Here is a 16,443-nt window from a genome sequence, read left to right as displayed (position 1 = left end):
CTGTTCTGCCACGTTACATCAGATCAAGGCTGGTGTTGACAGAGACGGCAGATGGGTGTTTGTTCCTATCCAGTGCCACCCTACCTATCTGCATGAATCCCAGTGTGTCTGAATTCAGCCCTACAGGTCAAAGGTCATGTGCCATGCTGGGTCCAATTGGACGGCGTCGAGTTCGCTTCTGCGCAGGCATAGGCCACAGCGGGATGCTGAGGCAACAGACCATGCCTCAGACAAGCCCAAGATACGTGACATCTAGCAGACCCTTCAATCCAAAGTGTCATGCAAGTGAGGAAAGCTTGGTCAGAGCACAGGTCAGCCAGCGTCCAGAGCAGGTGGGGTTAAGGGTCTTGTTGAAGGGCCAAACAGTGGTGTGATGGCTCTGCTCCTCGTGGGATTCAACCCCATGACCTTCAGGACCCAAGCAGACATCTCTAAGCCACTGGCACGATTAGGCTGACTCAGAAAGTGAGACTTGCATTCTAAGTGGCTCAGGTCTGCTTGGGATTCTGGGAAATCTCACTGCATCTTCAGCTCTGATGAAACCGAGAAAAGGGCCATGGACTCACTCTGTGTCTATATACAGACAATGATTGGCCAGCTGTTTAGCACACCTGTTCTAATTTGTTTGGGAGGGTGCCCCCTGGTGGCAGGCAGAGGGTGGTGTGGCAGTCACCTGAGGGTGCTTATATGGACTGAGGAGCTGCTGGGGGCCAGGAAAGAGAGTGATACTGCCATCTAAAGCTTATAGTCGCAGTAAGGCTCCTACCTCCACAGGGATGGGGCAGCCTGGGGGGGGGGCATTCATCTATATGGAGTTCTTGCTAAACTACTGAACTTTCAATGTATTTGTTTATCCGGCAGTCTGCGGGCACATGGTCGCCTTTGGAGCTGTCCAGCTTAAAATTTTCAGTATTACTTTTTGTTTATAATAGAGATTACATTTTTTATGAGTTCTTGTCAGCCGGTCAGTTGTAAGGTAATCTCACTAATCTCCAAAAATCTGTAAATTTTATTGTAACAAAATCTAAATTCTGGTTAAATTTGGGGTGTCCGTTGTATTTAAAAAAACACCACGGCTTCAACACAGGTTAAGTACGGATGTTGGCGCACACAGAGGAGGGAGGAAGACAGACAGACGGACCTCCCATGCAGCAACTGCGGTCCCTCTGCAGCATGTCCATGCCTAAACGCTGCTGTTACCTGCTCTGGGAATGCGGCTGTCAGACATACTGTCAGGAGAGACCCCCCACTGGGTATTGATCTACCGTTCCAACCCAATTTGCCAGTTGCCTTGTTAATAGATAATTTTCCTGATTAGTTAGTATGCAGGTTCCACTTGGTTTGTTTGTGTTGTCATGACAGCCATGTTGAAACTATGCTTGCAAAATGTACCGGGGATTGTGCTTATACTCATTAAAACTGACCAGGAAAGGGCATAGTAGTCGCTTAATTGACCAGGTCTCTGATCATTGGGTGAGGCTTCACAGCAGTAACCTAAACCCTAATTTTACCAAACAAAAACTGCAGATAGGTTTTTTTAAAAATGAATTTTAAATTTACTCAAACCTTTTCAGGTCCTTGCAGCTCAAGGGAGCCACATCCAAATCTGACACCACCTTAAGGGTGGAGCTGAAAAGGCCAGAGCCTGCGGGTCCCAGCCTGCACCCCGACTGGTCAGGGGCTGGGGCGGACCTGGGCATGCTTTGGAGGGATCGCAGTACCCAACCGCTTCCTGGAATGAGCTGGAGTCTGTGGCTGGATCCTCACTGAGACAAGCAAAGCTTGTTTATGGGAGAAGACGGATGGATTTAGCCAAATTATGAACAAGGATATACATCAGGGAAAATAAGTATTGAACTAGTCAACATTCTTCTCTCTCAGTAAATATTTTTCTAATGGGGCTATCGACATGAAGTTTACACCAGTGGCCTGAACTGCGAAGCGGGGTTACTGGCTAATCAGGGTAACTTGTCGGATTTAAGGTACCACAGTTTAAATAGACTTCATATTTGTTCACTTACATTTTGCCCAGACTACCTTAAATCCAACAAGTTACCCCGATAAGCCAGTAACCCCGCTTTGTAGTACAGGCCACAGATGTCAGTAACAACCCAAGTAATTCACACATACAAAGAAATTTAAACAAATAAATCCATAAATTATGTGTAATGAAGTGAAATGACAAATGGAATAAGTACTGAACACGCTTACCAAAATTTAATACATAGTAAAAAATGTATTAATTGGTAATGACAGCTTCAGGACGCCTCCGGTATGGAGAAACTAGTCGCATGCATTGCTCAAGTGTTATTTTGGCTCATTCTTCCACACGAACTGTCATGAAGGTTCTGGGGGCCTGTCCTATGCACTCTGATCTTTCCATAGATTTTCGATTGGATTCAAGTCGGGTGACTGAATGATCCATTCTAGCAGCTTTATTTTTTTCCTCTGAAACCAGCTGAGAGTTTCCTTCGCGGTATATTTGTGGGATCATTGTCTTGCTGAAATGTCCACCCTTGTTTCATCTTGAGCACCCTGGTAGATGACAGCAGATTCTTATCAAAATGTCTCGGTACATTTCTCCATTCTTCCTTTCTTCAATTATACGAAGTCTGTTTTTCAGCATATGGTGCTGGCAATCAGGTTGCGAAGGTCTTAAGTGAGCTCCTCGCGTTTGCCCATCATGAGATGCTTCTTGTGTGACGCCTTGGTAATGAGAAACCTTTATATAGGCCATCAATTAGGACTAAGCCAGCTGATATTAATTTGCACCGATTGCTTTCTAAATGCAGACAGATTTCTGATGGTTTCCGGGATTTCCTTGCCTTTTTGCTCCTCCTTTTCTTCATGTGTTTAATACTTATTCAGTCATTTCACTTTATTACACAATTTGTGGACTTACGCATTATGATTTCTTTGCACGTCTGGATTACTTGGGTTGTTACAGACATCAGATATAAATTTCATGTCAATGGCCCCATTAGAAATATATTTACTGCGAAAAATGTTGACAAATTCAATACTTATTTTCCCCGCTGTAACATGCAGAATATCACATGAACAAAGTTACATGTTTTATAAAGAAGGGTTCATCAGTTTGCACTTTCACCAATTTATTTAAAACAGATCTCACACACCATTCAGCCAGAGATTCTGGGATTTATTTACAGGGTAAGGTAAAGGAAACGTTAAAAGCAAATACCGGCGGTACGACAGAAACCAACGCCTCAGTGCATCTTCAGCTTGTCACTGAACACGCTCATGAAGAGTCCATACACTGCGGCGGCCACCAGGAGGAGCCCCGTGCTGGACAGTGGGCCAAACGAGAACAGCGCCCCCAGCAGGTAGAGCAGGGTGATACTCAGCAGGGTGCGATAACTGGCCAGCGTCCGCAGGCTGAGGCGCGGTCGTCGAGGGACGAGGACCGCTCGGGCCGCGGCTGGGCTGTTACGGCGTCTCTCAGCGGCGCCGGCCGGGCAGCTCAGGTAGAACCTCCCCATGCGGCCCAGAAGGTCGGTCCGGGAGCACAGGACTTCCATCTGGACGGCATACTGCCAAAGGGAGCCCTGGGTCAGACCCCCCACTGGCTGGGGACCCCCCCCCCATAGACACTTACCCGCTCATTGAGGAAGGTGGTAATCCGGTAGAGGAGGCGCACCAGCAAGGCGTTCTCGTAGCTGCGGATGGGCTGCAGCTCAGGGTCGCCTTGGTACTGGATGTCAAAGCGCCGCAGTCCGTTGATGATCTGCATCATTTAATTCAGACCCTGAGCTGGTCGCCGTGGTAGCAGGCCCAGACAGTGCTCATGCTAGATTAACATCCCACCTTTTTTATAATGGTGAGTGAAAAGAAACGTGAGCCATCGCCGGCCGCCCTACCTGCATGCGGCCGAGGTCAGTCAGTACCAGCCCGTTCTCCCCCCGAATGCAGTCGGGCAGCTGCCTGGATCCGAGGTCATCCGGGACCTGGGCCAGGTTTGTCACCAGCTGGGTCACCTGTGCGGTATTCAGCTGGGAGGAAAGAGGACGAAAGCCAGTGAAGCATGTCTGATGGCCCCCCCCACCCCTCCGGAGGGCGTCACCTCCCACCTACCCGGAATATCTGACACAGGTAGTCCAGGGCCCGGTCCAGGAACTCGTGGGTCTTGCGGACACACTCGCCCGCATCGTCTGCCTCGCCCGCTGTGTACGTGCTGTTCAGGTCCGATGAGCCCATGCTGAACCAGGACAGGAAGGACTGGTTGGCGGCAGCTTCGGCGGAGTGGTCTGAGATGCGTTTGGCGGTCTGACGGGCCTGGGCAATGATCTGGACCAGTTTCAGCACCTGGGAGGGGTTTTAAACAGCATGCAAATAAAAATCAGTCTTTTGCCATTTGCACAAATACGAGTACTGGTACATTGGGATTCTTCTCTGCCTGCCCCATCTTGCTCTCCGTAGCTTGGGGGTCACAGCATAGGTTCAGCCATCGTGTGCCCCTCCCCGTTGCTGAAGGGCCCACGGACATGTGACTGTTTTGCTGAGGATGGGGCTCCAACCGGTGATCTGATCATGAGCAGAGGCTTCAACCACCGAGCCACTCACTCCCCAAAACTGAAGGAGGTAATTCCTCACTCATGCTTCACATAACAAGGATGAAAATGCTTTGGGAACGACCGGCAGGAATGAACGCCCCCCCCACCCCGCCTAAAAGTGCCCCCTACCCTACCGACCCCACGACAGGCTTACTGTGCTCCGCAACTCGCTGCCGAACATCTGCTTGTACTGACAGTCCTGCCCCTCCAGGCTGTAGACATGGTTCTTGACCTTGAAGATGGCGTCTGCCTCTGGAGGCTGGCGAGCAGACAGGAAGCTGCCCCCCCGGGAGGGTGTGGGGAAGATGCGGGGCTGCCTCTGGTGGAGCACATGGTCCGGTTCCAGGAACAGCTGCTCCCCTGCACCGTTTACAACGTCACCCCAGTTAACCTGTAAATCACTGTTTTTTTCTTTTTTTAAATTAAAAAGATCAGAAGTCACCCCTGAAAACAGTGGATCTATGTTGGGCGGGGGGGGCAGACATGAACCCTAAATACACAGCTGACACTTCTACACAGCTCCTGATCACTTCTTCCTCACCCTTCTGGATCATTTCCGGCAGGTTGGGCTGAGCGAAGACTTTGCCCACTCTGAAGACCATGAGTGCGTTCTTGGTGTTGACCAGGTCAGTGCGCAGGGCGCGGTTGAGGAAACCCTGGAACAGCTTTGTGTACATCAGAAGGTTCTCCTGGACAAAGGACGCCCTGGGGGGGGGGGGCGGACAAGAATAGTTTGTACCCAGCCCTCCAGGAAGCGATGCCACTGTCCTCTTGAGGAAGGTGATTAACCTTAATTGCTCTTGGGCAAAACATCCACCAAATGGTAAAGTTGATTAGAAATAACAGCATCATAGTACCACTTCTCAGGAACACTGCGGCTGTGGCTGTCCCCTGGGGGGCTGCTGTTCTCGCTGGTGTATCTCCAGGGCTGGATGTAGCTCAGCCAGGTCTCCAGCACCTATTGGCACAGAGCCAAAGGAATAACACAGGGCACAAGGAATAACACAGGGCACAAGGAATAACACAGGGCACAAGGAATAACACAGGGCACAAGGAATAACACAGGGCACAAGGAATAACACAGGGCACAAGGAATAACACAGGGCACAAGGAAAAACACAGGACACAAGGAAAACACATTAATCGGTTTTAAAGTCAGGCCTCAGGGTCGACGGGGAAGGACGCCTTCCCCCGCGATCTGCTTCGAGTGGATGAAGGGGACGCATCGGGTCACGTACGGCTCTGAAGGACACATCTAGGGGCCAGTGGCCGAAGCAGTGCTGCAGGAAGATGTAAAGCTTCTGCTGGACAAACCGCGAGATAACCACCCTGCGGGGGCAGGATGGGGATGGAACAGGTTAGATTGTGGCTGTGAGAGGAGGGGGGGGCACGCATGGTACCGCAGTCCTCCTCTTACCTTTTGAACTCCTCCAGGGGACTGGCGTGCGAGTGGGCCGAAGGCGAAGGGGGGGCCAGCTCCGGCTTCAGGCTGCTGGAGAAGGCGTGCAGGTGCTTGACCAGAAGTCGCACCACCAGGATGTGCTCCTCTGTGGGACTGAAAGGCTCCTAGACCCGCCCCCAACACACGGCGAATCAGAGTAGCGGGCAATCACAGACCCCCCCCCCCCAGCTGCCAATCACAAAGAGCACGTCAAAATCCCCAGCTCCAGAAGGATGGGATCCCCACCCCGAGGCCTCAGAATCCCCAGCTCCTGCAGGATGGGATCCCCACCCCGAGGCCTCAGAATCCCCAGCTCCAGAAGGATGGGATCCCCACCCCGAGGCCTCAGAATCCCCAGCTCCTGCAGGATGGGATCCCCACCCCGAGGCCTCAGAATCCCCAGCTCCTGCAGGATGGGATCCCCACCCCGAGGCCTCAGAATCCCCAGCTCCAGAAGGATGGGATCCCCACCCCGAGGCCTCAGAATCCCCAGCTCCAGAAGGATGGGATCCCCACCCCGAGGCCTCAGAATCCCCAGCTCCAGAAGGATGGGAACCCCACCCCGAGGCCTCAGAATCCCCAGCTCCTGCAGGATGGGATCCCCACCCCGAGGCCTCAGAATCCCCAGCTCCTGCAGGATGGGATCCCCACCCCGAGGCCTCAGAATCCCCAGCTCCAGAAGGATGGGATCCCCACCCCGAGGCCTCAGAATCCCCAGCTCCAGAAGGATGGGATCCCCACCCCGAGGCCTCAGAATCCCCAGCGCCTGAAGGATGGGATTCCCACCCCGAGGCCTCAGAATCCCCAGCTCTTGCAGGATGGGATCCCCACCCCGAGGCCTCAGAAGCTGTAACTTCTCACAAGCTTCTCTCCTGATGTGTGGCGAGTCCCACACCGGGACAAAAATGGCCCTAGGTAACAGATTTGGTCACAGGCAGCCGTTACATTGGGAACCGTATCAAGCATCTATGGAAGATCAGCAGCGAACCTCTAAACTGTCCATGTTTGGCCCTGGAAATGGGGGCAGCAAAGACACGGCTCCTGGTAATTTGGCAGAGCACCTTTAAAGGTAGTAGTGTTTAACCAGAAAGCGGAATAGAATGGCCGACACATACAGCAGAGAACATATAAAACATTTAACAGTGAGTGTGTGCAGCCATGCTAAAAGGAAACAGTCACAAACGCAGTCAGGCCACCTACCCGCGGCCCCCATAGTCCCTGGATGAGTTACAGGCTAACATGCACATCTAGAGAACACAATGAAAAGTAAGGAGGTACTTGGTAGGTGTGCAGGGTCCCGTAGCCGGTGGAGGTGAGGGGGGCGCTGGCCACACCGGACATACTGAGGCGATACTGGAGCAGAGCCAGCTGAGAGACCCGTCACGCCCGGTGGGTGGGGTGGGGGGTGGGGGGGACAAGAGCAACGGGACACAGTGAGAGGAGGACAAGGGAGGGAGGGAGGAGGCAGACAGACAGAGAAGACAGGGGAGAGAGGAAGGTGAGCATGGAGGAGGAAGGGCAGTGCAACATGGAGGGAGAGGAAGAGAAACTAAACAAGGAGAGATGATGTCACTCTGGCTGGGGGCCTGGAGTCTCACTATGTACAGCACAACCGGGAATCTCCTCCCACAATCAGAGCAGGAAGATTTCAGCAGAAGGAATATAGATCAAAATAATGCATGAACTACATATAAAAGATGCACTGCAGGTATGACTGTGTTTTACAGAAACAAATGTCTGTTTTGCATTTTTCACAGTTTACTACAAAAATAAATCTCAAGAATCTGTATAAATCTGTGGTCATAATTAATTGCTGTGGGTTTAAAGCTGGAGCATATGGAATTACTGGGAGAGGACAGGAAATTAGGCAGAACCAGAGGTGCCCAGACAACAGGCAGCTAGATTTTCACAGCCAGCCAGTGACACAGATAGCATGTGGCGCCATGGAGAGGGAGGGACATCCGGGGAGGATGCATGCCATGGACAGGACGACGGACAGAGAGTGAGTGATGCCAAGGAGACAGCGTGCCTACTACCAGCAGCCCATGCCAGACCGGTGACCATTCGTCAGGCCGCAGTGGCTGCCCGAGCCGTTTAGAAAGTCCCCAAGTGAAGGTGCCCTGCGCTCTGCCCGACTGCCCTGACTGGCCTGTCCAGGATGGAGAGGGGAGGGCTGAAAGCAGACGGCTGCGCAGACAGCTACCCCCAAGACACAGAGCGCACAGCAGCCCCAGGCCGACACAGATGTCTGTGCGCGCACGCGTCCCTGAACAAACACACGGAAAACAGCCCAGGATTCAGACAAGAGGTGCGTGTGGCCGCACTTACGGATGGAAGGCAAAGTGTTATTGGCTTTTGCGGGAACTGGGCGGAAGTCACAATGCAAATAATTTACATGGCGCAGCCAGAATGTGGGGGGTGGGTGGGTGGGGTTGGGGGGGGACAGGCACACTCCTGGAAACCATCCCGGGAAAGTAGTGTGTGCTTGGCATTAGTGAGCAGGGCCAGGCTGGGGCGGGATGGGCCCTTACCTTCACCTGGGGGGACTGCAGCTTCTGGTACATGTCCAGGGAGTAGTGGTGCAGCCAGAGCTCCACAAAGACCTGGGCAGGAGACACAGGACACGGGGGTGTTCACCACGGTGCGAGCGAGGTAGCAGCGCAGACCACGCCTCACTTCAGTCCAGAGCTTAATTAATAAGTCCTCGGGTACCAGCTCATGCCCCCCACAGAGCCTCACCTGCAGCAGAGTCTCGGACCTCCAGATCTCCTGGGCGGCAGGGTCCGCGTTCACCGAGGGCTGATGGGAAATGTGCCTCTTCAGTAAGCCGCTGCTCTGAGAGGCGTAACCTGCCAGCGGCATGCTGGGTGATCTGGGCGAAGAGACGGACAGCTCTCTAAAGTGGAAATGAGGCTGTTAAGAGGCACACATGGAGAAGGCCACCAGGAATGGGGTTAGCTGTACCTGGGAGTAGGAGGCGACACGGAGCCCCTGGCATCTGAGAATGGAGAGGGGGGCACGCTGCCTTCTGTTGGCAGGAAGTACTTCAGATAAGTGTCCACAAGCACAAAGTAGGCGCTGTCTGAGGCCGTCCCATTCTGTCCCTGGGGAAAGCTCTGTGGAAGAGGGAGCAGCATGTTAGCACATGCTAGCAGAGCTTTTAGGATCTGCAGGCAAGGGAGCGGTGCGTTAGCATAGCAACCGTGAACCCAGCCTAAATGGTGAGAGGGTTACCCACCCGGGGTGCGATCAGGCAGTAGGCGAAGTTAAACATGTAGTATTCGAAGGGATCTGAAGAGCAGCTAAGGGACCCAACATACTCAAACAAAAAGACTCACTCATGTGCTCCCCCTCCCCTCCCCCTCCCCTCCCCTCCCCTCCCCTCCCCCTCCCCTCCCCTCCCCTCCCCAAACACCCACCCATTCACATCTGACACTTCTACACAGCTCCTGATCATTTCTTCCTCACCCTTCTGGATCATTTCCAGCAGGTTGGGCTGAGCGAAGATTTTGGCCATTCTGAAGCAACCCCCCCCCCCCCAACACCCACCCAAAGGATACTGAGGGACAGTGTGAGCGTGAGCAGGCCGGACAGGGGGGACTGCAGCTTGTTGTGGAAGAGGGGGCAGTCGGGCAGGACACCCTGCTGGATGGAGCTCTTCACTGGCCCCTGCAGGGAGAGAGAGGTAGTGCCGATGCTACAGCGTTGGTGACCGTTTCGTGATCTGGACGGCTGATCTGGAATGGGGGTGGGGGGTTTAGTCAGACTCACCGGGAGGTAGGACACAGGAACCTCATACTTGTACTCCTCTGCTTGGAGTTTGTACACCAGCTTCATCATGGGACCACTGGAAAAGGAGCAGAGCTCAGTGGGTAAATTGGGGAGGGGGTGGAGGGTCCTTCAGGGGTCCATCAAAACGATGCCTATGATCGTCCCCTAATACACATAAGTCTGTGGTGCACGGATGTGAGGCAGCCCACCTGGGGTCTAGAAACTCCATGACGACGCTGTATTCATTGGTTCTAGGCTGCAGCAAGCGCAGGTTCCAGCCCACAATGACCCCATCCAGGCTGCCAAACACACTTTCGACCAGCCAGGGAAACACAGGCTGGAGGTCCTGCACACAGCGACAGCTCAGTAAATCCCACTCTGTCTGATAACAGCCAGTTACCCTAGAAGGCACCGACCCTACAGCAATAACACCTCAGACATCACCAGCCCCGCCAGTTGTACTCTACCTTGGCCGGGTAGTCATCGATCACCTTCACCAGCTCCTGGCATCGCTGCAGGAACGGCTTCGTTGTCCAGTCCGCTTTGAGATTGGTCTGAAGGGACGAAAGGAGACCCGCGTTAAAGCAGCGGAGGAGCGAAACAGAATAGTAAGAGCCTAATAAGGGGGAGCACAGCGGCGACGCCGGACGGGGAATAACTGACCAGGAGGAAGCTGGGTGGCTGCGTAACGGGGCCAGCCATGGGGGCGCAATTCCGGACCAGCTGGACAGCTGCGGCAGAGACAGCATCATGTCATGTGTTACTAACGGCAAAGAGGCCCGGGCAAGGTGAACGGCATGGCAAAGCACTCCAGGCTGCTGTGACCTGACCTGCGGGCTTGCTCACGTACAGACAGAGACTTTAGACAGACGTAACCCAGGTTCTCGAGCTGGCTAAGCGCGCGGCCAGCCGAACCGCGTTAAGTTTCACTCCAGGAAAATTAGCACAAGGCGGAAAGCAGCCGGATACCTACGTGCCCAGCTCCTCGCTTTTAGGCGCTCCAACAGACTCGCGTCCACGCTCGTCCTGTAAAATGTTCTTTTTCCTCCTTTTCACATACGATCAGTTCCAATCTACCGCGTTCCCAAGGCAGTCGCTCGGCGCCCCTCAGTGACGTCACCCTACATAACGGACGACTTTGCGCATGCGCGACGGAAGAGTCGCAGCAGACTTCCGGGAAACTGACTGTCGCCCCCGGTTACAGGGCAGGCATACCCCGCTAATTAGCTGTGTGGCATTGGCTTGTACTGTACGTATTATGCAGTGCTTTCTGGCATGAAAAAAATATTAGGTGGTACGTGGGGCATACTGTTCTTAGTAGTGCAAATTTTTCACAAATGTCAATTACGGAGTATATTCAATTGAAGATGGCTTTCGCGACACCATATATTTTAGTTGTGTAATAAATGTATTTTTCTTACGTTATCCCTGGGGAACCCAGACAATCTTATCATTATAGGAAAAATATGTCCATTGGCTAAAAAGATCATACAGACCCAGTGAACTCAAAAACAGGTGTTTTGTAAAAATAACCCTTTCCCAGTCCATGTTATGAAATGTGCCATATACGACCCACTGGACTGTTCATGCTGTTCCAACTTGTTAATTTCACATATGAAATAAGGACAGAAAAGAAGGAAAAACCAAATCTTTGCAACATTCTCATTTTCAAAATGCAATAAAACACATGCGTCAAACATGCCAACCCATTAAGAAACAAGTCAAGTGAACAGACCTGCCAAAAGATCTACTACACACAGAAAGTTTACTTGTGGTGGGTTGTAAGGTCTGGTGCACCACCTGTATCCCCTCTGTTTTTTGTCTGAGGCTGATGTTGAGCACATGGAACATGATCATCACAGTTGCCAGAAAAGTTTCAAAACATCCAAAACCTAGTTGTACATGTTCTATAACATCTAAACATTATAACCGATGATACAACATTTCTGCCACTTACCTATTCACAGCTTGACAGGTGAATCTTTGCAGCATGTACAGCAACAACCTTGGGGGCCATATTTACTATGAAAAATAATCTGGTTAATTCAGTCAATAATCACTAAATGTCACTGTTACTGGGTTGTATATGGTACAATGGGCTGTAAAGCAAAAAAAATAAAAAATGTAAGGCAGAAATAAAAGGAATGGTCGTATATGACCCCGTGAGTTCCCCAGGGTTATTTCAGAATTAAATCAATGTATAATTTCACAGTCGTTGTAAGAACACAAATTTCTGCATTTCAGATCGAGCGTGTCCAACTCAGGACAACATTACCATTTGAGTCCGCTAGATGGCAGTGTAGCGTCAATTAAAAATTTTAAATTGAGGAACTATGTGCATGAGTAATATTCTACTTGTGTTTCGTCCAGGTGCTCCTGTTTGCAACTGCAGTCCAAAGACATGCAGCTAGATAAGCAATTAGAAGACGGATGGACAGACATAAACTACATTTCGGTGATTCAGTATAACAATGCATTTACTGTCTGTATACATTACATTAGATCCTAGAAGTTGACAACTCAAAGACTGGGTGAGCTGCTGATAAAAAGTTCATGAGGAATACGTGGCAGTACGAAAAGACGCCAGTCGGAGGCGCCCGAGCAGAAAGTCACGGAGCAGCAGTGACACTAATGATGTACGTGTAGTTTGGAAAGGTCACATGACTGTAGGTAATGGGGCTCGAGGCAGGCGAGTATGGGGCACGGGGCAGTGCGAGGAGCGTTTCGGCGTGTCGCACGGGTCACGGTCGTCAGGCTCCCCGCGAATCGGAGGAAGAGTGATGCAAATGAGCCCAGACGAGCTGCGTTTAATCACGGCCCCTCCCGGCGTGGCGCTGCTTGACGTGCCCTGAATGTGTATGTGCTCTTTAAACTGAACAGACAGACTCATGTCAGAGCAGAAACGATTATGATTGCAAAGGAAGACGTCTGTCTTATCTTTAGACGCTGCTACTCCTACTGCTTCCACATAAAACGGAACGTTTATGTGGCGCACGATGCTGTTTTTAAAGCTGTGCTGCTGAAAGCACTCCCTAAAGACTGCAGTAGTATGCTAAGCTTTGGGTCATTTGGATATAAGCCTTGAAGGTTTTTAATAAATCACTGTCTGGCCTTATTCCCCTGGTGTTGTGCCCGGCACTCTCCAGATAAAATCATCCCTGTATCAAAAGCTCTAATATCTTCTGCTACTTCAAATGGTTTTCAGGACCAGACAAAATGCAGAGACGTGCCTTTTAGTCGAATCGTGACCCGAGGACATGGGGAGTACATTTCTGTAGCGTTCCTTCGTGTTCTGAAATAGTGTTTACACAAAGCTTTCTCGATAACATTCGTCCTAATCGAGGGGTTTGCCAACCTTTTGATATCCGCGGGCAGGTTTTTCCTCGTGCGAAAAATTCACGGAGCAGGGGATAGGGATGCTGGCGATCGATCGACGATTTCATTAAGTCTGACCGTTTAAGTCATCCATTCATTCATTTATGCGAACGCAACGCGCGAACGCGTCGGGTTGTAAACAATTAAAAGTATAGTTTATTATTTCGAATTTAACCAAATGTTTCGTGAAGCGGGGACTGGAAGCCCCTACTTTAAATTAATCAGTGGCAGTGTTGAATCACATGAATGTGACTATGTGAGGTCGAATCTCACCTCAGCTCTATGAGTGTAGTTTGTGTACCCTCCTCAGGTCATGTCCTGCTATTCAAAGACATGCATTTAGGATAATGAGTGTTTCTAAAAATCCCCCTATTATGAGATTGCTCCCTGTGATAGAGTGGCATCTCCTACATCAGGGGTCACCAACCTTTTTGAAACTGAGAGCTACTTCACGGGTACTGAGCCATACGAAGGGCTACCGGGTTGAAATGGCCTCCTAAACTCACCTAAACTTCATGTATGATAAACATGTTTTAAATGCTTTTTTTTTTTAGATATTGTCATTTTCAAATCTATATAAATGCAAATGTGATTAAAGAAGAATAGCAACAGGATGAAATTAAATTTTAGACGCTGCTCACTGGTGAGTTATTTTTAGAACAGGTCCGCGGGTGACTCATGTGGTCCTTGGGGGTGTCCTGGTGCCCGTGGGCACCATGTTGGTGACCCCTGTCCTACAGCCTCAATGAGGTGTCATTACTTGCTCTCAGTATATTTTAGATGTGAACATTGTTTATGCTTCTTATAATTCATAGTTTGGAGAACAATTACATTTTTGCTTGTTTTTTTCATCATTTTTCTCTTGATATTAGTAAGGGCTGGGAATTGGTTGGACTTATTTTAGTAATTAGTATCAGACACTTGGAGGATTAGAATACCGATAGTGAAGTTTAGGAGTGGAGCTGTGTGGTGAAACAATTCAGCTGTCCTTCATCTGGAGACCAGCAAAGTGCGAAGAGTCAGTGAGCACAAACCAAAAGGTGCTTCTGCTCGTCACATCAGCCTATGCAGGGACTGCCTGTGCTGACTGATCGGACCAGTTAGTCTGACATGTCAGCTGCAATCATCTCTGAAGTTATATCTGACTGACTGGTATTAGCAAACCTCTCTGGCTTTATTACGGTTGATGGTTATTGGTAGCCAATGGCAGTATTGTTGACTAGTGACCGAAAAGATGAGGCATTGTAATCTATGGGGCTCTACCAATGTCATGCTGCTTTAGGCCGCATCCTGTTGCTTTATTAGTTCCTGTTCAGTCAAGTCGAGTTGTGAGTGACAGCATATTATCCTCCTGTCTGCCAAATGTACTCCAGCAAACAATATAATCATAAAGCGAGAGCCGCGTGGAAGATGGTGCTCCAGTTTTATTTTTTAGTCATAAGGCTTGCAGAAGCTTCCCTTTCTGCTATAATCAGCTAGTCATGCTCAGCAGTTCAAGGGTGTAAAGCAGGATTAGTACAGAGCCTCTCTGTACATGGACATTAATTTGCTCCTAAATTTATACTTGCACCTTAATCTGTACTGCTGATCTGTGTTTTGTGTTAATTGGGGTTTAGCGGTAGGACATGTAGATCAACATATTCATTGTGTGGTGGAACTGTCTGTTTACAATGCATATGACAAATACTTTTTTGAATCTTGAATCAATACAAGGACCAGTGTTAGACTGGCTCTGGTAGGCACAGACATCAACTACAGACCCGATCCCTTTCCAGACAATTGGGGGAGGGTGCTGTGTGTGCTGGTTCCTGCGGTGATCGATGTGCTGTAGCAGTGAACACGTACCCGCAGGACTGCGCGGGGTCCAGTCACATCCTCCCCGCCATCAATCCTGCTTGCCATGGACTCTTATCCATTTTCATCAGAGACAAGCTATAAGGTGGGAGGGATTATCTCTGCTGCTTTGTCCCAGTACATTAGGGACCATCTGCTTTAGAACTGGTTTTATCTGGCTTTAGGGAGTCTCAGGGCGGTTTAGACTCAACAGGAACCGTATTCAGTTGCATCACGGATGCAGAATGTCTGAAAAACAGTGCGGTCTATGGGGGTTGTGGCTCATAGACTGAGCGGCAACAGGCAGGATTCAGGCAGTTTGGTGCTGCAGGCTCGGATGTGCCGGTCTGGGCCAGGTCGGACCCGGTCACAGTTCTGTTCTGGCTCTCGGGTGGATGAGCTGATGTGAGGGGGCTGGCACACTGGCGGGGGACACATAGGCAGCAGCCATTACATGAAAGCTGAGATTTAAGTAAAAGTGCCCATTTGTCAGTGTGATGTGGGAGATGGCACAGCGGTGGCTTTGGGAAGGAGCCAGCAGCGCCCGCGACCGTCCAGCCAGTGTGATGTCGAAAGTCTTGGCAAAATGCCCACCAGCTCACCCTGCTTTTGCGAGGGAGATGCAGAGGCTGCTCCTGCCCCCCAGTGTCTCCTGTTAAGGAGATTCCACGAGGCCAGCTGTGGGACGCAGGAGTTCTGTGGATTTCACTATCACCGCACTGGGTGGAGCGGCCACCCTGGTCTGCTGAGACAGGGGTGCCTGGGGGGGCTTTTAAGATATGAGTGTTTCACTGGGGGGTGATACAAGCCTAACCCCCATGAGGCGGAAAAAGACTAATCAGTAATATTTATAAGATGTTTTACACCATTTGGCCAAATGTATGTCGGCACCAGCTTGTCCAGCATCTCATTCTGAAACAAAGGGGATTTGCTGCCATTTAGGGTGTGTGTTGACGCTGGGTGATCAGCTCCCTTTCTGGGAGCTTGTGTGCCTGACCACTTCACAGCTGAACTCACTCTCAGGTGTTTCCACTTCACCATCACCTTAGGTGTAGCTGACCAGGGCAGCTCCAGCAGGCCAGAAATGTGCCAAACTGACTTATTGGAAAGATGGTGTCCTTTGATGGTGCCAAGTGGAAAATCACTGGTGTCTCCTGTAGAAACACTTGTATTTGCTGCTTGTATTTGCTGCTTGTATGTGCTGCTTGTATTTGCTGCTTGTATGTGCTGCAGTGCCTGACTGTTCGCCTAATGTGCATTTCACCATCATGTTGGGGGTGGGGTACAGCATCAGCAATAGGTGTGTCTTTATTAGGCAACTACTCCAGTTCATAGAGGTGTTCACATGCTTCTGACCATACAACGTTTGCTTAATGTCTCGCTGCAGAATAGCGTGTGTATTCTCAGGGTTTGTTCTGTCTCACTGCACTTGGGCTCGATCAGGATCCCTGT

At 50.6% G+C, this 16,443-nt stretch overlaps 1 protein-coding gene across 4 annotated transcripts; it reads right to left on the bottom strand.

Annotated features, from left to right (window-relative positions):
- Window positions 1-3,096: 3,096 nt before the first annotated feature.
- On the bottom strand, window positions 3,097-10,925 carry smpd4 (sphingomyelin phosphodiesterase 4). 4 transcript variants are annotated; one of them, XM_023791247.2, is made up of 20 exons: window positions 10,757-10,925; window positions 10,447-10,514; window positions 10,251-10,337; window positions 9,993-10,129; window positions 9,784-9,859; window positions 9,573-9,681; window positions 9,251-9,303; window positions 8,977-9,128; window positions 8,752-8,908; window positions 8,544-8,615; window positions 7,291-7,380; window positions 5,989-6,137; window positions 5,810-5,900; window positions 5,429-5,529; window positions 5,113-5,276; window positions 4,726-4,931; window positions 4,093-4,323; window positions 3,879-4,010; window positions 3,617-3,745; window positions 3,097-3,551 (listed from the first exon to the last, which is right to left on the bottom strand). In XM_023791247.2, exons 2-20 carry the CDS (start codon window positions 10,483-10,485, stop codon window positions 3,228-3,230), a joined length of 2,499 nt encoding a protein of 832 aa, XP_023647015.2. In that variant the 5' UTR covers window positions 10,486-10,514; window positions 10,757-10,925; the 3' UTR covers window positions 3,097-3,227. The 4 variants fall into 4 exon arrangements, with proteins under 4 accessions (XP_023647015.2, XP_023647016.2, XP_023647017.2 ...); XM_023791248.2 differs by having other exon boundaries at window positions 8,752-8,884; window positions 10,757-10,924; XM_023791249.2 differs by lacking the exon at window positions 7,291-7,380 and having other exon boundaries at window positions 10,757-10,924.
- Window positions 10,926-16,443: the final 5,518 nt, after the last annotated feature.

The sequence above is a fragment of the Paramormyrops kingsleyae genome, chromosome 7, assembly GCF_048594095.1.
Source record: "Paramormyrops kingsleyae isolate MSU_618 chromosome 7, PKINGS_0.4, whole genome shotgun sequence".
Lineage (NCBI taxonomy): Eukaryota > Metazoa > Chordata > Actinopteri > Osteoglossiformes > Mormyridae > Paramormyrops > Paramormyrops kingsleyae.
This window is presented reverse-complemented; position numbering and strand designations above follow the sequence as displayed.

Excerpts from the sequence above, each read along its gene's own strand:
- smpd4 (XM_023791247.2), bottom strand. The coding sequence starts at position 10,485 with ATGGCTGGCCCCGTTACGCAGCCACCCAGCTTCCTCCTG. Across the intron at positions 9,304-9,572 it reads CACGCTCACACTGTCCCTCA|ATCCCTTCGAATACTACATG; the intron begins GTATCCTTTGGG and ends GCTGCTCTTCAG. Across the intron at positions 9,129-9,250 it reads ACTGCCTGATCGCACCCCGG|AGCTTTCCCCAGGGACAGAA; the intron begins GTGGGTAACCCT and ends CCTCTTCCACAG.